This window comes from Spea bombifrons, chromosome 12, assembly GCF_027358695.1.
Source record: "Spea bombifrons isolate aSpeBom1 chromosome 12, aSpeBom1.2.pri, whole genome shotgun sequence".
Classification (NCBI taxonomy): domain Eukaryota; kingdom Metazoa; phylum Chordata; class Amphibia; order Anura; family Pelobatidae; genus Spea; species Spea bombifrons.
The window spans coordinates 24243021-24269917 of record NC_071098.1 but is presented as its reverse complement, the minus strand read 5'-3'; the positions used below and the strand labels follow the sequence as shown (position 1 = coordinate 24269917).

The 26897-nt window shown below is 37.5% G+C and overlaps 2 protein-coding genes across 3 annotated transcripts in view; one reads left to right on the top strand and one right to left on the bottom strand.

Moving 5' to 3' along the window:
* BRSK1 (BR serine/threonine kinase 1) overlaps positions 1-8360 on the top strand; it is an 83961-nt gene extending 75601 nt beyond the window's left edge. Inside the window, exons 12-19 of one of the 2 annotated variants that reach the window (XM_053452571.1) lie at positions 537-687; positions 1176-1236; positions 2698-2905; positions 3997-4045; positions 4949-5072; positions 5367-5547; positions 7058-7147; positions 7762-8360. In XM_053452571.1, the coding sequence (XP_053308546.1) occupies positions 537-687; positions 1176-1236; positions 2698-2905; positions 3997-4045; positions 4949-5072; positions 5367-5547; positions 7058-7147; positions 7762-7919 (1022 nt within the window). In that variant the 3' untranslated portion in view covers positions 7920-8360. Of the gene's footprint in view, positions 1-536; positions 688-1175; positions 1237-2697; positions 2906-3996; positions 4046-4948; positions 5073-5366; positions 5548-7057; positions 7148-7695 lie in introns of both variants that reach the window. The other variant, XM_053452570.1, reaches the window with a different exon arrangement.
* A 9018-nt stretch (positions 8361-17378) lies between these two features.
* On the bottom strand, positions 17379-24381 carry TMEM150B (transmembrane protein 150B). Its single transcript, XM_053452573.1, has 7 exons — positions 24256-24381; positions 21847-21922; positions 20358-20417; positions 19367-19434; positions 18833-18960; positions 18522-18699; positions 17379-17938 (listed from the first exon to the last, which is right to left on the bottom strand). Exons 2-7 carry the CDS (start codon positions 21909-21911, stop codon positions 17742-17744), a joined length of 696 nt encoding a protein of 231 aa, XP_053308548.1. The 5' UTR covers positions 21912-21922; positions 24256-24381; the 3' UTR covers positions 17379-17741.
* Between the last annotated feature and the right edge of the window lie 2516 nt (positions 24382-26897).

Here is a 26897-nt window from a genome sequence, read left to right as displayed (position 1 = left end):
CTATCTATCTATCTCTCCACTGTCTGTCTGTCTATCTATCTATTTATCTATCTCTCCACTGTCTGTCTATCTATCTACTCAGCCTTAAACTAAGTTGTTAGCTTATTCAACATTTACATTGGGGTGGGGAAGGATTACCCAAAAACAATCATATTATATACGAGTCTTGTCAAGAAGAGGCCTTGTGTGACATTACCTCTTGTCCTAAGTTGGTCCAATGAAAGATATCATCTTCAACTAAAGACTAGACTTGTGGAGCAAAAATGATTTGGACATTATACCTATTAAAAGTCGTGTTAACACAAAGCTTGATGGTGTCGTCCATAATTTGCAGGGTTATAGCTTTGGAAGGTGGTGTTTAAATGCCTAAAGTCTTCAACACAGTTTTTGTTTTTCCCATCAGCACGCATGCCCTTTTTCGTTCTGACATTCATACCATTGTAAGCATCTCTGTATGTAAAGCTTAAATCTGAATACGTATTTAATTCGACCCCTCATAGTTCTTTATGAACTCTTACATGTTCTTTTCCCAAAAGATCCTCCACGCAAGAGGGTGGATTCTCCAATGCTCAACCGGCATGGAAAGCGCAGACCTGAACGAAAATCTATGGAAGTCCTAAGTGTGACCGATGGGGGCTCCCCTGTTCCTGCTCGACGAGCAATTGAAATGGCACAGCACAGTCAAAGGTGGGTCTTGCCTTAATGATTAATTTGGGGATGGTTCTTTATTATGCAGAAAAGGGACTTAAAGGCCTGGACACTTGTTGGCAGTACATTGGTACTTGTACGTGTTTGATGCCTGGAGGTCTAATAGTGGTGCAGGGGATGGGTGTCTCATCCCTCACAAGGGCAAATACAGAGAATAAGCACCAGATTCAGACGGTCTGTGCCTGCAGATGTGGAATGTTGATGTAGCAAGCCACAAAAGGTTGGTGTTCAGAGCTCAAAGCTCCGGTTTCCTTCCTCAACCACAAGAACACCAAGGACAATGGCCATCCAGTTATTCATTCCCTCTGTTCAGATAGATAAGCATGAAAAGGTAGAGCTAAAGAATACAACCAGAATTTTAATATTAACATATTTGTATTATAGTTACGCATGGATAAACATTGTCGTTAAGAATTTATACTATTCCTTTAATATAAGTTTTCTGATTTTTTATTTTTTCTTCTTAGGTCGAGATCCGTGAGTGGCGCATCAACTGGCCTTTCATCGAGTCCCCTTAGCAGTCCAAGGGTAAGTATTTTTGAGAGCCTCTTTGATTTCTACAGATGAAATAACCGATGCGGCACTGGAGCAAAGCCCCTACAATCATTGCCAACACAACATCACAACACACATTATCACCTTCTTACACCGCACATTAGAAAACCATTCAGTATCATTTAGTGTAAAGTTGGGTTTAGGTCACGTCGGTGGTTCTGATTGGATTGAGCAATCGTAAATTGTCATTTATTTCATATGGGTTTCTACCATTCTCTTGTATGTAGTTTCTGAGGCTTAGTGAATGCCACACTCTTGTAGCTGGTGAAACATATTTTGTCAATATGCACATACATGTCTTATCCTGGAAGACACATACTTTTGTGTAGCATAGCTCACTAAGCTTAAACAGCTCAAACAGTGGTGGAAAGGAAATGAGAAATGAAATTAGTAACTATAAAAAGCATCTGTTCCCGAAACATGTTGTGTGTGTTCTTTGAAGACATGTTTGACCTTGCCCTGTAACCTTGGAAATTCTCGGAAACGGACAATGTTGTTCTGACCTTAGTTAAGGCGTTTTTATTAAATCCTGTTAGCCACATTCTATTTAAGAGTTTAGGGGAAAACCTTATAATTAAGGGGGTTATTGTACAGGAAGCCAAAAAAAAGGATTGCCATACAGACAGGCCTTCTTCCTAAAGGTTTCATTTGAAGCATGCTTTACGTACTTCAGCCTCAGTAGGCTTTATTAGATTTGGAAAGCATGATACGAATGCGGATGGCTTGTGAGGGTCCGTTCTAGTTTCAGTTAGGACTCTTGATAGTCTTTGTGACATTTTTCGAGTGTAGTATAATTTTGTGGTAATATTTGGCACCTGTTGTGTTTATCCAACCAACAGAGGTGAGAAAACTGCAGCTCCTCCATCACACCCCCTACCATGGCTGAGGAAATAAGAACTATTTTGCTTAAGTGTAGACCAGTAGCATTGCGAATAGACTTGTAGTGCTTTTGCAATGCTTATGTTGAGTTGTAGAATTGAGAATGCTCACGTTGGTTTTACTTGTACAGAGCAACATTCCACACTACAAAACACCATGCCCTTCCACGTTTTTTCATCTCATTGTCAAACATCAATGCCCATTGGGCACTTTTCTGTCCCCCCTTGCCAGAGTCCCGTTTTCACTTTCTCCCCCACACCGTTGGAGGCTGCTGATGGGGAGGACCCCCGTGCTATCTGGCAATCCAAAGCTGCTCACCGCCAGCCTGACCCGAAGACCCAAACACTGCCGGCTAAGTCCAGCCTGGGAGAGAAGCCCCTCCAAACCATTAAATCCAATCCTTTACCCATTACCATGACTGCTTCCTCCCCACCGCATGAATCCTCATCTTCACCCCATCGTTCCCCCTTATCCCCTCCTTTTTTCCCCTCCTCACTGCCTGCTCGTTTTTTCCCTGGTACTAAATCCACCACCAAATCTATCCCTTTATCGCAGGTGACCCCTCACCCTTCTCCCCGAGGTAGCCCCCTCCCTACCCCGCTGGGCACCCCAGTGCATACGCCCAAGGACAGCCCGACTGGGACGCCCAGTGGCACCCCTCCCTCAAGTCCTGGTGTTGGTGGAGTAGCTTGGAAGACACGGCTCAACTCTATCAAGAATAGTTTTCTTGGATCCCCTCGTTTCCACCGTCGGAAATTACAAGGTAAAGTCTCTTTTACGGAGAAGGTTTCCATCTAGTGGTTGAAAATGAGACTGCAAGTGATATTCCAACTTGTTAGTGCAAGAAAGAGTTCTGCAGGATCATTCTTCTGTGTGGATATGTCAATACTATGAGGTTGCAAGTAAATGTTTCTAAAGAAAGGGATCTTATGTTAAAGCTGAATGTTAAAGCTGATTGGACCAGTCTATTAGTTTTCAATATATATATATATATTTATATATATATATATATATATATATATATGTTATTTCTCTTCAATATATATATATATGTTATTTCTCTTCCAAGTGGTTCAATCACCATAGCAACTGACAAAGTTCCCAAAAATTGCTCCACTTTTGAACACTATTGATCTTTATAATACCCAATGTTTCTTTAAATACAAATACAACCCACAAGAGTCTCAACATGACATTTACAGTATGTATTGGATGTACATGCACATGTTGGATTTATATTCACATGTCACAAAGGCCAATGACAGCCACCCTGGCAATTGGACAAAATGAGCAGTCAACAACATGATCGCAAGGTCCTGTGGGTGTCTGATTACCATTATCTGCAGACCTTGATGCCACGATTGTTGTCAGTCGTGTGATATTTGGGGTGACTTTCCCTGCAGCAGCTCCACACTGAGCTCATTTTTTATGGCAATGCTAATGAAGTCTGTTCCTCCATATACTTTCAATAGTCAGAGTGTCCTGCTGGGTGATTAAAACTGAGCCATTCTTTTGTTCACCCACAAAGCAGTCTGAAAGGAAGTCAGGGTCTTTCTTTTGTAGATTTGGATAAGATAACAGAGCAACAAAATAATGGCTAACATTCGTCTTTCTGAAAACATCACATTATTCTTTAAAAACATATCACTAACACTGGTAATAAGAAAATGTGGGGGAATTCCACCTGATCATCACCTTAACCTTTTCCAGTGTTAATGAACGTCCATCTATTTAGTTAAAGTAATAGACATTATGTTCATCACTTCATGACTTATGAATTAATGATGACTTTCCATTATCAAGTGAAGTACTCTTGAATTTGTTTTTCTAAAACATCTATTTATTCCCATACAGTACCGACTCCTGAAGAAATGTCAAGTCTTACACCAGAATCCTCTCCAGAGTGAGTACTTCTTCAGGATTTGTCAAGAATCACAAAAGTTTTTGACTACCCTTTACTGAACTGTATAAAGATATAGTATAGTAAATCCTAGTAAAATATATAGAGAATATAGTAAATTTTAGTAAAATATATATGGAACATAGTAAATTCTAGTAAAAAAAACATAATATAGTAAATTCTAGTAATATATATATGGAATATAGTAAATTCTAATAAAATATAAATGGAATATAATAAAGGAGTAAAATAAAGTGTTTTAAGGTGTTAATAAAAAAGATATTAACAAATATTGAACTAAGATTGACAATGGGAATTTGTACAGTAACAAGCTTAGTGGCATTAATTGCCACTTCATAGACAGCATTGCCTATTTTATCTCCTTAAATGAATGATCATATTACCATTGTTTTGGAATTATTCATCAATCTCATCAATCTCCTTAAAAAAGAGGAGATCTCCTTAAAAATGTCTCCTTAAAGAATTATCTTGATGGGATCATAGAGAGACATCATAACATTTGGTATTGGCTTATAGACTCAGTCACGTCAAGACCTCCAGCTCTTCGTATGATGCAAGAGAAATAAACACGTTAATTGTATATCCTAAACCAGGGCTACACAACTCTAGTCCTCGAAAGCCACAAATTTTCTGATTCCCAGTAGAGGCACCTTAGTTAAAATTCAGTAAACTACTTGTCTTCAGATAGGGATACATTGAATTCAACCGCTCAAGAACTTGAGTTGTTCTAGATTGTCCACTGATCCAAAAGGACTTTTTTATAAGGATGTTGGGAATTCATTTGGACAGTTAAACACAGAAAAAAGTTGGCTGATATTGTGAAACATGCCGAGGGTGCACTGATACATGATTTAGAGAATCTTCGTTTTCTTCTCTCCATCGCAGGCTTGCAAAAAAGTCTTGGTTTGGGAATTTCATCAACCTCGACAAAGAAGAACAAATATTTGTGGTCATTAAAGACAAGCCTCTTAGCTCCATTAAAGCTGACATTGTCCATGCGTTCCTTTCGGTAGGTACTGATTACAGACTAACATTGGGAAACCTGGAGGCTTCCAGCCACATGATTTGTGATTCTAAATGAAAATCCACTGGGAGAGTTGCACAAAGACGACAATAATTGTACTTATCACTCTTTGCAAAAAGTGTGCTTAATATACATATACAATATTTAATATAGTATTCATGAAAGGTGATACCTATATTTTCTTGTAACAGTATATGGGATTGTTTGTTTTTGTTTTACTTTTTTTCTACATAGTTCTGGATGTTTTTTTTAATATATGCATTTTTTGTCCTCCCCCAGATTCCAAGCTTAAGTCACAGTGTGATATCTCAGACCAGCTTTCGAGCAGAGTATAAGTCGTCAGGGGGCCCAGCGGTCTTTCAGAAACCCGTGAAATTTCAGGTGGACATCAGTTACTCAGAGGGAGCCGAGGCGCAGAAGGAGAATGGAATCTACTCTGTGACCTTCACTCTAATATCAGGTATTCACGATCTAAAGGTCAAAACATACTAATCGGGGAGGAAAACAGGGTCAGTTGTATTAGCAAGTTCTGGTGGGATTCTTTTTAATAATTCACATAAGGGACAGTCCAATTCAGCCTGGCATTGGAAATTCACAGCCAGTCATCTTCTCAGCAATCATATGTAAGGTTACGCGAAGCGCGCCGCAATCAAAGCTATGCGGCCATCATGCGAAACAACACTTTTCTTTGCACATGTCATAGCAGCCGAGATTCTGCCTCCTTCAGTGTGCTGCAAAGCTGATAAACTGTTCATAGACACTCAAAGACATGATGAATATGCCTAAATTCGCACACATACATGGATACGGCGCCCCTTAAGAAACACATGTATTCCAACATAATTACATACACACATAACAAATATATATGTTTAATACATATTTAATTTTTTATATTAGTAGCTTCTGGTTGCAGGTCGATGCTTGATATCATTAATTGTTACGGTAGAAGGTGATTCAAGTTGCTGAGGCCAACTCTACTAGACGCTTTGACGTAACACTCAAGCCCCTAAGTAAATTCAATCCGTAACTCAACCACATGTCAAGTCAGTGGAGATCCCAATACAGTGAAAAGCATAGCGAGTAGAGTTGAGTAATTCTCCACCAGCCGATTTGACAGCTGATGAATTCAGCTCCGCAATGCTTGACAGAAACTCGACAGAGGTTGAGTTCAATAGCATGAATCTACTGGAGCCTCAAAAGTTTCAAGCCTGACAAAACTCAGCTCAATGGCATCTTGTCTTTTAGTGAATAGAAAAGTTGTTGCCAAGCCCATGATACAAGTGTGTCCCTCTTTGGTAATTTGGAACATGGGGAGAGTCATGTTAGGTGTCGCCACCAGATTAGAAACATTGACTGATCACCCATGGACTAGATAGTTAAGTGCAAAAAACGAATGGCACAATAATGAATGTACAATAATTATAATAGTAATAATCATTATGAGGCTTTAGTGCTGTATTTAGGCCAAAGCATGAAAATTCATGCTTCCCATAGGAAGCGTCTTGGTGCGGCAGATGAACTTTAGTGTTCAGAGCTGGGAGAGAAAGTTGAAGAAATGTTGCCGCAGGAGTTACCATGGAAACATCTTGTTTTTTGACTGCTTCTTCAGTGGCTCCTGCTTAAACATTAAAGAGTGCAAAAACTGCCAGTTTCCACCCACCAAAGCCCCCAATGTTCCCTGAAACTTCAAAAGCAGTCCTGTGCCATTCATGTCTCGGTGCTTGTGACGCAAATGACCGCGGAGACGAGTTTTTGATGGGCAGAAATTGGTATTTTTCAATTTCTTTCTGTTTGTGCTTTGGTACTAATGCTTCTTAATTAATTATTGCTTTTGTTGTGGATTTATTATTGAGTTCCCGCAAGTTTTTTCTCTCTGTGGCCACCAATTACAATCAGTGCTAATTGCAATCAGAGAATGCTGGGAAACAAACATCTTCTCAAGTGTCGTTATCTTAATTTTTTACCAGGTCCCAGCCGCAGGTTTAAAAGAGTCGTAGAAACTATTCAGGCACAACTGCTGAGCACACATGACCAGCCCTCGGTTCAGGCCCTAGCGGGTGAGTAAACGTGTCTTTAGTGTTTTGAACACACCGACTGGCTGCCGTTTATTGGGTTTTCAAGCCATTTATAAGTAATTTTTTAAACTTGCGGTAATCAGGGGGCAAGTACGTAGAATCTATTAATCATATAGAGGCTGGTGTACAATTAGTAAAATATATAGCCCACTGATCACATTCTATGTATAGAATTTATAGAAAGTATACCTAGGTTTGCCAGCCAATCCATTATTAGTAGCAATTAATTATTAAATAATTTAATAATGAAACTTTTAGCCATTGAGTCTCTTGATCAGCTGGAGTTAACGGTAAATCAACTCAGTAGAGCTGTGATCGTTTAGGTGGGAAGCAAATTGGTTGAGTTATCTATTTGCAAGCTTATTATTACCAAGCAGTCACATTTTACAGCTCAACACAGATCTACACTCTAAAGAGAGCTCAGGTTTGTTTTTTGTGTAAAGCATGTCTCTGGTTATGTGTTAAAATACAAGGAATTGAAGTGAGTGTGGCTTATGTCAGAGATAAGTGCAATTGATGATTCCATTTAGGAGCAAATGTTACAACAAGAACCCAGATGGAGTGTTCCCTGGATCACCTTCTCTTCTTGCCACCAGATGAGAAGAATGGACAGCAAAGCCGACCTCCAGGCACTCCAACAAGAAGTTGCCAGAACTCACGGCGCTCGGAGCCTGACATGGCAGAACATCACCGGAGAGGGTCTTCTAAGGACAAGAAACTTTTGGCTTCCAACGGAACACAAACACAGCCATGACCTAAGAAAAAACATGTTAAGAACCAGAGAATGGATCTGGCACATCAACGGACAACCAGTACAAAACAGCGCAAGAGAACGCAACAGCACCCGACGTCCGGGAGAAATTTCATATGGATATATCTACATACATGATTAGGCACACACATGCATACATTCTACTTCAGATGTACACATGCACCCCACCCATGCATACGAGGATTTCAAACAAAATCAACGCCTGAAGATATACAAAGTCATTGATACACAGACATGTACAAGTGCACGAGCAAAAAGAGCACATATGAAGAAGAACAAGAAAAGAGAGCAAAAGGAACTAAATGTTGGCGTTACTGTGAAGATGTAAATATTTCCAAAAAATCAAAAATGACAAAAAAAAAATTGCAAACAGCAAATGGAAACAAGGGAAGAAACCGGAAAGGAAACACATTTATGACAAAACTGAAACTCTAAGTTAATATTTTTTTATATTTATTTATTCATTTATTTGCAAATGTCTGGGAGTGGGGCATTATGATTTCCTTTACTTTCTGTATTTTTATTTTTTGTGTTTTTTTCAGCAGCAGAAGATGCCAAAAGACCTGGCCTATTCTAGCACATCCCAAAGTGGTGCCCCCTATCACAGAGCGTATTAACTTCACCCCCTTCATGTGAATTTAATCCTTCGGTGTAACTGCAGCACTTATTTGCACATGTATGTAGTTGCAATATCTTATGGCAGGAATCAGGAACAGAGACGTTCTCCTCACCCAACTATTCATGTGCCTAAAGCTCCATGGTTGGGTGGCGATCCTGAAGGCCAAGAAGTAGGGCTTAACATTAGCTCAACCATCTGAACCTCTATCTACCTGATAAGCCCTAATATCAAAAGGCTTGTTTCTATAATGAATGACCTGTATGTGCAAACGGAAAAGTGCCATAAGATGCGCAGAACCCACCGATTTATTCTTCTTCGACAACAACAATCTGTAACAGCAGACACATCCTCTACTTTGTTTGTCTTGTTGATTTCCTAAATGTCTTATTTCCAACTGTTTACAATACATATGTTGTCTTCGTGTGTGATATGTTGCAGCGGCAAAAGAACAGCCATTTTTTCTATGGGGCCAATTGATCCCTTTTCATATGCGAAGGTCCAAGAATAATACAAGCTCCCAAAAAGGATAATCGTCTGCTACCAGTCCCTTTTTGTTAGCCTAATTTTTACATGAATATATATTTTTTTTCTTTTCAATTAGCTGCTACAACATAATAACTATGGCAATAAGGCACATAGGGTGGGATTTAAAATAGCATTCTAATCCCACGTGGTGCCACATCATAACTATGTCACACTAGCTACCTTACACTGACCTTAAGGGTATTATTACGTATGCAGCCATGTGTTTGTATTAAGGTCATTTTAGTTGCGCCTCTTGGCATACTATATCTATACATGCATCATTTTGTTCCTGTAATGACTCTTTTGGAATAAAACACGTGGGCGACCTGTGACCACCAGCTATGTTTATTTTTCTTTTTACAATATCTCCAATCACCCTCAGCTGACCGAAGCAGGACGATAACCGTACGTTGGGTGAGGATGGCGGGAGGTGTTGCCAAGATAAGCTGGAAGGCTGCTGGCGGAACATCGACCCCCGGGGTCTGCCATTCAAATTATATATATTGCCCCCAAAGCAAAGTATTTCGGTATTTTTTCTCAAGGGTTTACCCATCTTCCATCCATGCAATTTCATCAAGACCGAGAAAAAGCACTCGGCCAGATGTGCCGAGTAAGGCACAGAAGCATGTACAGAGGCCCATGGCTTCTTTGTGTCTGCCTTACCCACTGACACCTGTATGAACATAGCGATAGTTTACTTTTTGTCCCACTCGGACCACCTCACTATCCTGCAGCCATTTATGCAAATCCCCCCCCCCCAGGGTTGGGTGGCTCTCGTCTGTCGTACTGAGTACATCATTCTCTTTGGATTAACCAGATGAATTAACATATGGGGTTTCCTTGCTTTGCGAGCAGCCATTGTTGACTTGCGGAGACTTGCGAGGCAGCAGCATATTGATATTGAGCAGTATTTGTATTAATGTGATTTATTCTTTATAATGTACACTGCAGGACAGATGTGTTAAATCTGCGATAGGCAGCTACGATAACAGTGCAAACATGGCATGTTTTAAAGCCAATATCTAATCATTCTTACCTGTAATAGAATTAGACTGCTTGCATGTAAAATATACAATATATGCATTTTAAAGCTCTTGCATTTTTGTTCAGCTGGCCAAGTAAGTCACCCTTACTGCAGACGGTTTTTACTGGGAAATTATATCCAGAAAATAAGTTAAGATTCATTGACCGCAAGAAACCATTTAACTCTGTATGTTTTGTTATGTTTTGTACATAAAATAACCAAACAAAGGCTCAGGGTATAGGTACGACCATCTTGTTCTCTCATAAAGCTTGGCTTATTTGGGTATGGCCAATGGTAATAACTAAATTTCTTTAAAGTTTGGGAAAATTGTCAAGAAAAATGTTATTAAATAAAAAAGCTAAAAAAAAACTTACAGAAACAATAAAACAAAATAAAGGACAGAAATCTCCAACATTTTGGAACATTTTAATGTTATCCTTTTAAACATACTGCATTTTAAATTATAAGAAGTTTTTTAATGGTTATCTTGACTTTTTTTTCCATCTATAATTTCCCTTTAAAACATGTAGTTCATAGAGTGGTCACTAGATGTCACTGCTCTCAAAAAAAAAGAATGTCCAATCAGTACTTGAAATCACAATTAGATATGAAATCATATATATGAGCAAAAAGCCTGTTGGCCAATAGAAAGGAACATTGCTGGCATTGAACTCGACGATCCATCTGGCGATGGGGGATTGCTTTTTGGGATTGGGTGGATAGAGCCGTATCAGGGAATTAAAGCAGAATTTGATACATTTTCCCCGTCAGTACATATTTAAAATAAAGTAATATTAGAAGGGGATGGGAATGCAAGTACAATAGTTTTTTTTGGCTGAAAGCACATGGGAATAGATTTTTAATACAAGACAAATGGCATATGTCGGCCTATTCTAATCATTTAAAACTAGCATTGCAAGCTATGGATGTGATGGCTTAAGTGGCTGAAACCATGCATCAGAATTATTAAAAAATACCTATATTTATCAATTCTGTAAAATGCATACTAGGTTCTTTTTGTGATGATGATAATAATATCCTCCCACCTTTTATATCGCTATCTATAAAATATCAATATATCATTGCCCAGGCTGCTATAGAAAAATAAATCCATGTGTCCTATGATGTTTGATGTTTTGGTCCAATGTGCAATGTTGATTTCCAAATGGGAATTCTGAAAAATCTGAAGGGTAAAAAAAAAAAAAAAAAAAATTGCCATTTTTAAAATGTTCTTTATTCGATGAAATCCCCAATGTATCTACTCAAGCGATTGTGAGATATGGATGTTCAGTAGGGCACCGGTGGCAAAAAACAAACAAACAAGATTTTGGTAAAACTAAAGAGAATGTTGCACTTATATAATCCAAATGTAATTTTATCAACAATGTATGTTTTATTTTTTTTTTTTTTTATTGAACAGTATAACACATTACCTTTGCTTTGTATTGCATTTGATTTTAGCAGATGAAAAGAAATGTAACATGTGCCGATGTAAGGTGTCACCTTGATTCAGACAAAAGGTTTAACCCTTTGAAGACCATAAGGGGCAGGCAACATAACGTGTTGCTTTTCTGTATGTAAATTGCCCCCCCCTCTGTCTTCCATCCACAGACTATGCCCCTTTTATCTGCCCTATTCTCAGAATGTTCTGATTATGAAGAATGTGATGTTTAAGGAATAAATTACAGACTCTAATCACACTCTTCTCCTGCACATTTGCCCCCCTCCTCCATAAATTCTGACTTTATGACAGTTTAATATAAATATTTGTATAACAATCCATTAAAATGTATTTTCCAGCCTCCTCCCTCATCTTTTTATGCTTTACCAAATGATTTATTGTACTACATTTATTTTTATTTACCTGTTTTATTTAAATTGCATTTTTTTCTCTTAGTTCGAACTATGCTCTAAAACCAGTTGCAAATGAGAAAATGAAAAAAAAAAAAGAAACAAAAAAAAAAACAACAATGAATAAAACCGGTTTACTGGTACTTTTCTTTCTTTCCTTTTTTTTTATTGACAAATAAATATATGCTGATGTAAAAAAAAAAAAGAAAAAAAATCACATCTAATAAATATATTTGTTTGCATGGATTTTGTAATGTAAATATTGTACATCGGTTAATCTTTGCACATCATGATTAGGTGATTATCTACTCAGCTGCTCACTTTCAGGGTTAAATCGATGGTCTCACTCATGCAACTATCCATAAATCTTTAAGGCCCACTAGCCTTAATATCTAGAAAATATATTCAATGTATTTCCCCAAGATGACTTTACGACCCTCTTCATTATCTGTTTTGCATTTTTCATGAACTATGAATAATAGCTATTTTCATAAGAAAATCCAAAAAATATAAATGCTAAAGAAATTGAGTAAAGAAATTGAGTACACTGTATAATACTGTATCATAGTAGTAGGAGAGAGAAAAAAGGAGGAAGAGAGAAACGAAAAAAGAGCAAAAAAGGGGGGAAATCTAAAATTGTAGATTAATGATGCCTCCAGATCCCGGCCTCATCTATTGTACTGTATAATTGTTTTTAACACATTTAGTCTTCTTCACGGGAAGTTCAGAATAATGTAGAAAACCTTGCTCAAAACCCCTTCACAACAAAGCCGGTACATGTACGGGCTCACAATGTATTGTCATTAATGGGTTTAAGGACAACCTGTTGCCCTTGAGGGGTTAAGTATCTCAGGTTGACACAGAAATTCCAATATGTTGGATTATAGCAAGGTAAAGTGTGATTATAACGTTATACTAATGATGGAATAAGTCCTTGTTGGTCACATTCTGTTGAGTTATTCACAAAGATTACTTTCTCCTATACACAAATTACTATGATATGAAGTGTTAGTAAAAGCAGCACAAGTGCTCCATGCATGTGGTTTCCAGTACATCCAATAGGTAGAACATGCTATCTCAAAGTATTCTTGTTATGGGATAAGTAACACAGTATAATCTTAGTTAAGTTATCATATCCACCATTAGTATTACTTTAAGCATCCCACCATTTTGAATCCATCCTGATGGAGCAGAAAAATGGTTCCAATGTATGCAAATACTCCTCCCGGGACAACAGGACTTCTCCTTCTGAGGTGCAATGTAATCAGGCGCACTCTGTATTCCATTATAAACCAATGACACACTTCAGCTCCTTCACCGGGGAACACGAGCGCTAGCCAAAGGACGGTATATCCTCAACCTTAAACTGTAATGTGTGGCCTGGGACAGTATGCTGACAAGTGGACATGGTGGAGAGGCCTAGGTGGACAGATAGCAATTGGTGACCCTCATCCATGGATTCAATAATCTTCATGACCTAAATTCAATTTATGATTACCTTTACCTGAAAACCACACCAGTAGGTTCTTGTGGTTGGTTGTATTTTGCTATATGCCTTTTAATTTTCGATAGTATAAGGAGAAAGTTCCTGAAACCTTTCCTGATCCTGAAAGTTGGAGGTTCGCTGATTTCTCTGGCAGGTGAGTGTTTGGGTGGACTCTCTGTAAACATTTATTCAGGTTATGATTTCTCCTAGGCATCTCTTTTTAGTTTTTTTGGATTTAGGGTAGCGATGGGAGCCATCTAGAATTATTTTTCTAGTAGGTAGAGTAACAGTTGAGATGGGGTGAGAAATGCTTCTCCTGGCAGTCTGGCAGTTTACTGTTTTTAATACAATTACCGAGTTTCCCCAGTGATTCCCCTATTTATCTTGTGTCTGTGCTAATATTCCATATATCAGATTGGTCTCCAAGATGGGTCAGCGGGTCTTTCATAATGGATTCCTTCTGTTCTACAGAAGCTGATGTTTCAGAGAAAGCCCTTACTTTGTCAGCCTCCACATCAACCAAGACAGTCCACCTCCAATGGTGCCAACCTCATATCCACCAGGTAAGTCCAGTGATTTCAAACTATGAACAGAGTTTTGCTGCTGCTCTCTTGTACCATTGAGATGCTAATTATAGGGCAACTGCAGGAATTCCAACAGCTTTCCTAATAGCCCAATAAGCATTTTTGTCCCCAATAAGGCGGAGCCAGTTAATGTGCGGCCATTTTGTTTGCCTGGCCTCAGTTTTTATTTATTTTAATAACTGAGCTCTTGCAAATAATGCCCTTGAACTTGAGCCTGTATATCATCCTACAGGGTTAGTAGAAGTGTGGGGTGGGGTATTTTTTAAATATTTTTTTTATGTTATCCCTAAATTACAAATTGATAATTAATTATTGCGAGTGCTAATGCGAATTTAGCTTTAGTGACTTTGCTAGTTGGACTTTTTAATAACCAGTTAAAACATTTTTTCACAATTACTTTTAAACCACTTGCCATCCAAACATTACTAATTACATTGTTTTTAAATAAAAAACATAATTGCAATGGGTTCACAAAGGACCTTTCTGGTCATCTCAGGTGTAGATCAATGAAAGTTTGGGAAACAGAGAAATAGTCAACCAGTAGAAACAGTATGTTAGCAATCACCAGTAGACATGTTTAAAAGCACGGCATAGACCAGTGATGACCCTGGTGACCTGAAAGAAATGGTCCTGTACTCAGACTGTATATGAAAATATTGATAAGAAAGAACCGATACAATATGTGCAAAGGGCACACGTACCTTTTAACTCCGCAGTCTCAGGTTGAATATGTTTGTGTGATAAAAGGTGTGAGGTCATTAACGAGGTCATTAGACCAGTAATCAGTAGCTATTTTTAGATGATCAGTTGAACTCTATTTCTAAACTAACTTTGGACCGGTTACAATATAACAACTTGCAAAATGCAATCCAGGCTACTGTATGAAAATCACTTTAACAACCAATGCAAGCGGTGTTATCAACACCTGCCTGATGTTCGGAGAAAACGTCAGGATCATAAGTATTAGTTTTTACATCAAAGTCGGCACCTTTTTTCCTGATGTAAAGACTTGAAGCTTCATCAATCGGTCTCGTCTTAGATTCAGGAGCCATGTTTCTATCCCGGGCTTTAAGAATACAAATTCAAATTCTTACAAAATACCTTTGTATGCATATTGTTGAGTATATGGCCCGGTTCCCTGGCGTGAAGCTTTTTGCAGGCCCATTGTCACACTACTACTTAGGCAACCATCATCAGGTTATATGAGGAGGTCTCTAGCTACGGCTAACTAAAAATGCCCAAATGCTGGTTAAAACAGACACCTTTTAGACACTCTACATCCGTAACCCTTTCCATTTTGTTAGAGAATGCTACCTGTAGCTTGGTGTGAGTGCACATGGTCCACCTGGTCGCCATATTGTATTTCCAAGTCTTGCGTCCTCACTACCTGAGGACATCCAGATAGAGGCACGTGTTCATGAAACAATGAACAGGTGTACAAGTAGAAATTTGTGCCCCGAAAAAAAAATCCTTGGCCTTTCCAATTCTATACAATCTGACTGACATCCTCGGCCTTTTCAATGTATATTAAAGTTTATTCCCAGTGGTGTAATCTCCCATAACAAACATTACATACAAGAATGATAAAAACAAAACACACATTAATATTAGGAGTTTCATATTTATTTGCATTTGAATACACACACATATATATATTTAATACTGTTAATCTGATACTCTGATACTTCAAGCAGTTTAAGAAGAAATGTTTAGGAACACATGACTGAATTTCAAGGCAATACTAATTGTATCATCAATGTACGTGTTTTCTGCAACAGCTGCTACTAAACCAATGGATGCATTTGCACACTTTATATATATATATATATATATACCCCTTGCAGTTGTGGCTGGTGTGTGTAGATTAGTGTTTAATAATGCGTCTGCTACCCCCTTAATATATATATATTAATACAAATCTGTTTTTATAACCTATCCATGGTTGGGAATAATGCACGCAAAAAATAACGTAGGAGGCTTGTTTCCAACGTCTAGAATCCCATGTTAATTGAACGTTAGAGGTGAGCGAGTAGCCAACCCAGACTCCAACCAGTGAACTGTGAACCCATTAGCCGAACCAACAACTATTCTTATACATGGGCCGCCACGTGAATCCATGTGACTGCAAGGTGCTTTAGCTAGGTCCACCTTCTGGCCTGACTCCAGCTCACACTCGTACCCCCGTAACCCGCCAGGTCAAGCCTACACTATAGTAAAACATACACATTTTAAAGAGTAAAGCCTAAATTAGGGAAAATAATGCCCTATTTTTTTCCCCCAAGCATCAATGAGGCAAACATGCTTTTGTAATAGTATACTGTGCAGTCAACAGTTACTAAAAGCCTAATTGAACCCTAACAAAATAAACAGCTAACTTTTGAGGCTATCCAAGCAGCCTGTAAAATACAAACTTATGAAATCCATTCGATTGAATGAGAATCACCACTAAAAGGCTTAATGTAGCAGTTCAGGTCTCTTATTGCAGAAACTGAAAACTGTTGAATAAAATTGATTAATATGATTACCTAAATTTATTTTTAAGATTCTGAGCATTAAAAACCATCATATATTCATGTGGAGGAGGGATTGCTATCTTTTGCCTTGAGAAGCACTTTTTAATTGCGCCGGAGCACCGGTAGAAAACATGGGTGCTAATTTGCTAATTATTAGCTTCTTTCAATCATAATTCAGGGGTTGGCGTGTAAATCAAACCCCTATATTAAGTTATTTATCTTGCAGTCTCAGGCTCCCAAAGGTTCATCTGTGTGGACAATGAGACAACAGCATTCACAGTGTTCCTGCTAGCACAAAGAAACATTTTCACAAAAAAACATAAATGCTGACCGGGTCATATTAATCTTTAAATAGAACACTGATGTTTGTTTTTCCATCAAGAACAACACTGTGTGCTTATGAGCAGAAAACTTACAATACACTGAGTTTGAGCTTCTGGTATAGCCGGCCAAGTACCCCAAAAATACATATGGCGAGCAGCAAGGTTAATGTACATTGTTCATAACTGTCCAACACAAATTCATAAAAAAGACTGCATGGAAAGTAGCACAACAATGATCCTGACATGGTGTGTATATACTGCATAAACTCTTTATTCTAGACACCTATTACCAGTGTCTGGAACTGCAAGTACAACACACCAAAAAATAAAGATGTCTGGTAGTCACTCAAGATATAAAATACACCTTAGCGCACCCCTGGTTGACGAGCAACATGGGTTGGGCGTTTGAGTTGAGCATTGGCAAACCTTTATACAAACCTTAAGGATATAGTTCTCTAGTTAAGTATTCAGGTCTACATGGCCTTCAAAAAAATGCATGAATGTGCAGACTCAAGAGTCTGGATAGTGGACATCTAAGCTCCACAGACCAGCCTCTAGGCTGGTGGATCACAGAGGAACCCCCAGAAATAACAAGTTCATTACATTAAGAATCTTGGATCCTGGAGAGAAACATTTCTTTATCTCTTTCGGTGATATATTGTAAGGAAATATGTCAATGCCATTAAAGATCATTTATAAATAAAATCTAGACTCCACGACCGGACTGTCCAAGAAAATATTATCTTTAGTCTTTTGGTAACACTTGCTTGTGCTTCTGTCTTCGTCCCACAACATTCTGGTACAGATATTCAAGATCCACAATCCCGTGAAAGGGATTTGTCATTCTATGGCCATTACACCAGATATGGTGTTAAAATCCTACGTTGTCAGGGTGACAGTAGATACTTGCATTTCATTGGGTATTGTGATCCGCCGTTTCATGACATGAACGAAATGTCCATCAAAAGAGTAAAATTCAAAGGAGAACAATCCGTAAAGAAGAAATAAAATCATAGCAGCGATCCACTCACATATGGCAGCTTCCGATGGCATGCTCTTTGCAAAGAAGGCGATCACTGTTGGATTGAGTTAAGGAACGATAGGGCTAAAACTTTGTTTTTTCAGGGCAATCAACCTTTGCCCTTTTCCAACCTAATTAACAGTATGCAGGGAAGCAAGTGCCTTCACTTCCTAATATATAAGTGCCACAGAAATCCCCCCAAAAAAAATCCCAATTAAAATGAAAATATATAAAGTGATCTACATTTTAACACGGAAACAAGACCTGGAAAAAAGTAACTTTCCTTTCCCAAATATATTTACCAATTACATAATCTGCTCTAATAATCCATTTCTTTTTACACTTATATAATTTTATATACTTTTATAAGTATTTAGGTAGTATGTACTATGCCTAAACAAAGTAGAAATTTTTTTTCCACTAATCTGTCTCTGACCGTGTCTATCAATCAATATAAACACAAGTCAGTGACAAAAGAATAACTGGATACATTATGTCAGTAGTGAAGACGATTTGTTCTTCCCTATGTTGTTCTGACATTTTACCTTCTGTATTTTGCATATGTCTTGTTACCCTGTGTCTTTTCACTATAAAGCCGCTGACTTGTTCAGCTGTAAAACTTTGGCTGTAAAGGATACTCATCGCAATAAGTGCAGTGCAAAGAATACTGAAGCAAAATCTCAGGATTCCAACAATACGCCCAGAACCTCTTGGCTTCATCTGGAAGGTCAAAACTGTCTGTGTCCAGAAGTAGATGGTGCCAACGAAGAAGGCTAGGAAAGCTCCTACTAAGTGCGTTTCAAGCTGATTGGATTGCTGGGAAATACAACATTCATTCAACATGTTAGGTAGCCTCACTTTTCTGGTCCAATACCTCATCCAAGTATGGATAATTTTGGGAAACAAGGTTGTTAATATGGTGCCTGTTTACATTTTGACTTAGGCTCACCTGGAAATTTGCGACAATGGAAGTCCCCAGAGCTGTAAGAAGTCCCATCGCTAGACTTACAGAGTTCAAATGAGAGTGGAAACCACGGTCTCGGATCTGCTGAAACCTCATGGCAGAGATCCATACAGCTAATGAAAGATGGCAGAAAAAAGTGGAAATGTTAAATTTTCATTCAGCAATTTGAACAAGCTATCAGGGGGATACTGGTGATTTGTTTCTATACGTGTTTATTCCTCAATGTACATAATTAGATTATCATATGAAATATCAATATGAAACCATCTTTTTGATGTGTTTAGAGAGTGCATGCAGAGATGTGTTCTTCACGTAAAACTAGAATAGGAACTTTCTGAGAGCCACATTATCTTTATTATGACTTCAAAGACGTGCCGTGAGATCATCTGTCTCCATGAACTTTTCATGGACAGAGACCTGTAATCCCTCGATCTCACAATTTGTCTTTGAAATAATAATACTTATTGAGGGGGTACATTTTTTACACTACAATATTTCTATAAGCCAACCGACGCTTACCTAGCATTGCACCCACATTAAGAACTTGTGCAAATATGCAGCTCTGAGGAGGGTATGATCCGCATGTACTGTCCAAAAGAAGAAGATCCAGTTATTCATTGAAAATTTCAAACCCTCTGAGAATTCAAAGTAACGTAACATGGAAAAACAGTCTTTTATTTCAGACCAGCATTATTAGGTCATTAAATCCCCTACCTGTACTGTACGGTCTAGTGAAAGACTAAGGGATCCCAATATGTTTAGCATGAAGGAAAGAAGAGAAAGAGAAGATGTGATAGAAACATTTAAATACTCAAAGTGATTTACGGTAACAAAGTACAGGAGGGAAGTTTATGTCAAAGAAGAAGAAGTGTGAGAACAAGAGATCATAATCTTATTACTTGGGGGAAAAATGTATATTTTCGCTGTTTAGAAATTACCTGATTAGGTTAGGGACGTTTCTTTGTTTATGAGAAAATAGAATAAAAGTTTCTGCTGATTTTTACATAGATTCTACAGGAGACAATTTTTATATTTTGCCGTAGGTATTACGGTAATATACTCTACAGTATATTTCTGCTGGCCTATGCTTGCCCCATTATCTAATATTGTATTTAATATATATATATATATATTAATATATATATTGTGAAATTCTTCTACAATCTTTGGTTTTGTGAAAGTTTGTCATAATTTCAGGAAACACAAATTCCAAGTCTATTATATATATATATATATATATATATATATATATATATATATATATATATATATTGCTCCAGCATGGTGACCTCTGAGGAAAACATCTGAGTATGACCAGTGGGATTTAGCTGTAGTCAATAGGGAAGACTAAGGTAGGATGATTAGAGAAGAATTCAAATTGAATAATAAAAAAAAACTACCGGTAATTTGCTTTATTATATTTTATTCTTTTCCACTGATAATCCCTTCTTTCTCTAAAATACACGTTCATGTGTTTAATTGTGGACTGCCAACACTTTAGTGCTCTTACCTGATGTAAGGAAACTGTTCTGTGATGTTCACTGAGCCATTGTTCACAGCTATCACATACCTATAAAGGAATGAGATGAAAATAAGAGGTCCTTACATAGGTCAGCGCAAGCAATAGAGTGCACATACTCACTACGTTGCGAATATAGCTTAAGTGTTCTCTCATAGGGACCCTATTTTGTATCTTCTACATACCATTACGGCCTGGTAAAACATTAATATTGGACCAGTAGATTTATTGTTTTCTCACAAGAATACTCTGAAAGTGATTGCTTTTTTTCTAATAGAGATTATTGATATGATTGATATAACCAGGTTAGGTGACAGCACCATCCCCGCTAGATATTGGCCAGTCTGATGCTTTCCATCTGTCATTATGACGTCGACTGGAAGTAAGAAACGAAATCACTACAAGAATATTTCTCTCTTGTTACCCCTCAAACTATCTTTAAGCGTAGTGAAGGGAGCTGCATATCTTTATAATTAGGGTAACATCATCGGCCTTTTATGAAAGGAGCCAAGTATTGCTTTATTTCATATTTATTAATATTCATATTTATTTAATATTGTTGATATTACATTCGTAGCATTGAATGAATCATCATTATGGCCAACACTTTATGTGCTCTGCATACGATATTGTTAAATCTTTGAGATTTCTTGGATCTTACCAATTTAATTACAACATTGTTCATTGCTCATGCCTTGAAATGTCCAATTAACCAACCCACGGATTAGCGATTGTGTTCTGCCACCTAGATACTTAAACAAAACCTGTCTGCGCTTCTTACCCTAATAAAGTTGGCAACAAATATATAAACATAATATAAATCTCATTTATATTATGTTTATGTATTTGTTGCCAACTTTATTAGGGTAAGAAGCGCAGACAGTTTTTGTTTTTGTATACATTGTACAGCCAATACACTGTTTTTTGCAGCATGCTTACACCTGTTTGGTAGGCCTCGTATTATACATTTGTATTATTTGAGCCTGTGACCAGCTTAGCGCACCGACATTTTTTCTTTTCCCTGTTTGCACATATTTGAGGTTGTTGGCTCCTCATCAGTCTGGTTGCAGCTTGCTGTCCAGGGGTTAATGGGGAGGAGGTTTAATTGCACCTCCCCCAACACATTAATAAGGTTTTGGTAGCAGTATAAACTGCTTTGTGTGCCCACTATGTAGGAGGTGAGAGTAGGTTCTCACCCTATTGAGAGTGTGCCTTGACGTGGCGGGTGAGCTTAATTATGCTTTGGCCAATTCATATAACCGAAACCTCTCATTTATATTATGTTTATATATTTGTTGCCAACTTTATTAGGGTAAGAAGCGCAGACAGTTTTTGTTTTTGTATACATTGTACAGCCAATATACTGTTTCTTGCAGCATGCTTACACCTGTTTGGTAGGCCTCGTATTTTACATTTGTATTATTTGAGCCTGTGATCAGCTTAGCGCACCAAAATTTTTTCTTTTCACCTAGATACTTACACAACCCATGTGCCTACAATGGCCCAGATGCTCAGGCAAATAGGAAGTAGAGCCCATGCCCACATTATGAAAAAACCTGTAATTAAAGAAACACAGAGGGATTATTTGCTAAACCGGGGCTTTCAACGAGTTCCGATTCTATCTCATACCCCTTTCACGACATAATACCCAGTGCAAGTTTCTTAATCCTGCGTAATACATTGTTCAGTGTGAGATATTATCTCCTCGACTGAAATATGAATTAGTTCATATTAGTTATCGCAACCCGTCATCATTGATCAAAGCAAAAAAAGTAACACAGCACTAAATAAAAACTAAACTCAAATCATAGATCAAAATACAAATGTGAACATATATACAATATATACAATTTTTTTTTGGGGGGGTGTGCTATTAAGCATTAGTTTATTCCTTTCTTCAGTCTTTTGGACTTATGAATCCTACCCATTGATTAAAGCCGCTAATAACCTGGTTACGCAACATTCCACCCTCTTTTTATGACATTAAATTATTCAATATCGCCCAGTGTTTGTCATTGCTGCCAGAGATAAGGCAAAGTACAAGACGTCATTCCCTTATCTTTCTTTCTACTATCGGGTTTCTATTTTTAGGAATAATTATTATGTGATGTATTTACATGCGGTTGTACATAGATATCTCACGCACATGTTAAACGAGATGTGGTTTAGAAATATTTTTATCAGGAACGTAGCGGTTTCTCTTACTCATCAATTTGCAGGCCAACTGAGTACAAACCAAGTGTGCCGCTATTAACCGCTCTATGATAACTTATACATGCCAATAAAGAGCCGGCGGAGTTCCCAGAATAAATTGGGGATTTTAGCCAACTGCTGTAATCAACATCTTTGTACCTTTTCTTTCATCTCGTTGGTGAGTTTTACTCAACTTGGAGGAGATGTTCTGCTGAATTTAACACTTTAGTAACTAAATGTGGCATTGGAAAGCTCATTCTTACTAATGTTGAACGCCGTGACCCCTTTGCCTATTTCTTAATTTGGTTGGGAAGCCTTGTCATGGAGTCATGGAGTGTCATACAAAGTAGAGAATTAGAATTATTATTTACAAAGTAGAGAATTAGAATTATTATTAGAATTGGCGCATAAAATCTTACACAACTAACAACATCTAAGAAACCATACAAAACACATGCAACTGGGGCATTTACAAAAACAGGACACCTGAATTGTTAAATTTAGGGGTGTACATAATAAATCTATGAAAATTGCGTGTTTTTCTATTTTTCTCTAGTTTTTAATAAATTATTCATACTGATTGTTCAACTAAACATGTAGAAAATGTTCCAAAATGCTCTTTCTCTCCTTGAACAAACAATATATAGTTTTCATGGGTACAGCGCTACAGAATTTGATGGTACTATGTAAAACAATAAATAATAATAATAATAATAATTATAACGGGTACACTATTCAGAGGAAAGGGGAATCATGGCATGGAAAAATGGCAAAATAGCTCGGTATTCCTGGGTCACATAACTACACAACAAGCAAAACAGGACATTTCTAGCTGTAACATAATTGGGTTTTCTAACGATCAATTCGCTTTTTAACCTTAAGCTTGGATCAGCGAACACAACGTGCCATTGGAACACAGGAGTGATGGGAGTGATAAAGGGTCTCTGTACACCTGTAAATATATACATAGCCGTTTCCAGCTACAATAATCCAGCGTCTGCATTGGATCTCTGGTCCATTTCATGTTATTGTAAAGGACATGGTAGCAGATATATATGATAAGGACCATTTAAGATTGTATATATAGATATATATATATATGTATATATATATATATATATATATATATACATATATACATATATATATATATATACATATATATATATACATACATATATACATATATATCTATATACACACACACAGATATATATGTTTTAAGGATAATATGACTAGTAGGTTATAGTGATAATATGCACAAAATAAAATCACATAATATAGAAAATTGGCATTTATAAAAAAAAAAAAAATACCAATTTCTTTACAAAATTGCTGGTTTAAATTCCTTTCAAAGGAAAGTGAAAGAACCCAGACTTGTAATGCGTTCTCTTACTTGCACAGTCAACAAACATTGCAGCAGTTTCTTATTTGATCAGTTTCCTACCAATGTCTCATCCGACCAGCTTTATTATTTCATATTTATTTCAAATAGACTTTCCAACAATACGGTGTCATAAAACCGCTACAATGCTAGTATTGTGACAATACTGCCCCAAGCTTCACCGATTCCTAGTTGTGTATTTTGTTTCATGTTTAGTTATTTCATTTTTGTTGTAGTATTTATATACTGGGATTAAATGACTCACAAGCTCCTTACTGAATAGGATTTCGCCCTTGCGGTTTTCTAACTCACCTTTGATGAGGTGTCCTTCTAATATTTTCCTTCAATGTCTTGGAAACAGATCGTTTGTATTCTCAAGGCTTTCTTAACACCGGTACAGGATACTGTTTCTACCTTTCATTAGAGCCGGTCCCGGCCACTCCTTCCAACGACTTACGTAAAGGTAAAAAGTCCACCGTGTGTATTTACTATACTGCCGCATAGTAGGAAGTTCCGGAACAAGTAATGTGGGTTCAAACTCATAAATTCCACATGAACTTCATGGCACAGAAAGGTATAGTATAGTCTGGTGTTCCTCAGCTGGTGCTACATGAACACCTTCCAGTGCCTAATTTACTTTAAATTCCAAGTAGAAACATAGAATTTGATGGCAGGTAAGAACCATTCAGCCCATTCAGTCTGCCCGTCTTTTCAGACTCTATTCTGACCTTGATCAGTTTGTCTTAGCTTCATGCCTATCCCAGGCATTTTTAAATTCTTTCACTGTATTAGCCTCTAAAGGGGGCGATGATAGGAAATTAGGGGCTTATAGAAAGCTAGGCTAGGCTATTCAAAAGATACAGCACAATCGTAAAAGGCTGTTACACTTTATCACCCAATTTTAATTGTGTTTGGTAGAAATGTGAATAGGGGGTACTTACTGGGGTCACTGGATGGGAAATTTAGTTATAGACTCATATAGTTGACCAAAGGATGAAAAACATTGTTTCTTAACTTACACACTCACTTACACTGTGTTCATTTAACATTCATAATTCATATTCACAATAACATTATCGAGTATTGCCCGACAGTGTACATATACATTATTGTACATATAATACACTTGATCTATACATTGCAATGCAAATATATGGCTGAGATAGATATTGGATTAGCCAGTTGCAATACAGACACAGACTGGTTTATTACATGAATTCTGGTCTACTCACGACCGCCATCAAATCAGAAGCAATTACTGTTTAAGCAGAAGCAGGGGAAGATGTAGGTTATTAGGGTCTCTAAGTAAAAATATTCAGAGGGCGCATCTTTAGCAGTAATACAGTGAGGGGATTTAAACATACAGGGGATCGGCATGTGGCTCCTGAATCTAAGACGAGGCCAACGACTGATTTAGATCTGAGCATTTACAGCAGGGAAAATGGGCCTACTAGATGGCATGGATGGGTCTTATCTCTCGTCACATTTTATGCGCAATGGAAACAGCTACACACACTAAGGAATGAGATCTAACCTTTCCAAAATAATTAGTACAGTACTGCAGACCAAAAGCATATACGTATTCTGCAAAGGGCGCAATGAGCAGCAGCCTAAATAGGACATCGATCGCAGGACAAAAATAAAAATGGACTAAAAGAGCTTCATAATTTCTAGCTTAAGATAAGAAAAGGAACATGTGAAAGAGAAGTTGAAATGAGATTCCGAGAAGGTTAGGAGGGGAGTATAGTTAAAACAGGAAGAAATATAAATAGAAGAAGCTGTGGTCTAGATGGTCTGCATGGTTCCTATCTGTTGACAATAATGATTAGTTCTGCTGATGTGCAATTATAATAAACCGTGACACAACCGCAAGTTTTGATCCATTCTGATGGGACCTTCATCAGTATCATCCCAAAGTTGTTGCTTAATCTTGTTTAAAGGCAGAATATTGCTAGTTTAATCATTCTTGTAGAGAAAAAATGGTGTCATTGAGTTTTAAGACTACTCTTCATTCAATATCCAGATGCTTCATCGAAATACTACGAGTTACCTGTCAGTCGTGTCCCTCTATTGACTACTTCTCACCAAGAGGTCCTCTCTGCAAGCAAGAAGAGCAGAAGAGAAGGCTCCCCAACAAAGCTCCTTCCAATAATACAGACAAAACAATAAAAAGTAAAACTCTCCACATATTATGTAGTAAAATTACTAGGGGGGGAGGGGAGATGATGGACAATTAGGGGCATATAGGAAGCTAGACGGGGTAATCAAATAAAACAGCACAACCACAACAATAGTAGGGAAGTTACAATAACAGCACATGAAAACAATAGCGAGTGACGATAATGGCAAACACCTACATGACGGCTGGGGAATCTCATTAAATAGGAATGGTTGCAGTCACTGCGTTTAGCATAACAAAAGTAATTAATTAAATCTATTGCTTGTCCCTTTTGTCGGTCAATCAGGTTAATCAGTGTAATTGTTCAGGGGATGTTAACCTCGTGGATGCTGAGACTAGTGCCAGGGTTTGCATTATCTAATCAATTTCCTGTCCTCTATTCTCTCCCAACTTTACAAAGTCTGTCTAAACCAATCAACAACAATCAGCAACTTAACAATAGATAATGAAAGCATAACGAGGAGGAATAATCAGGCATATCCTGAAGACAGGAAGTTATGATACATTTGTATATACATATTTTACTACATATGTATCACTTGTTTTAACATGTAAGAACAGATGCAAGTGTCTATATGCATACGACTGTAAAATAAGCTTGTGCATTCTGATTTGTACAAAACTTCATTTTTAAACAAATTTTAATAGTGAGATCGTAGCTTGCAGAGGCCTAGTGGTGTTACAGGGACGCTAGAAGGGTAGAAAGTCTAATGTAGAATTGTCAAAAAGTGACAGATCTGCTTTAACACACACAACCTTGGTCAAGAACACTATA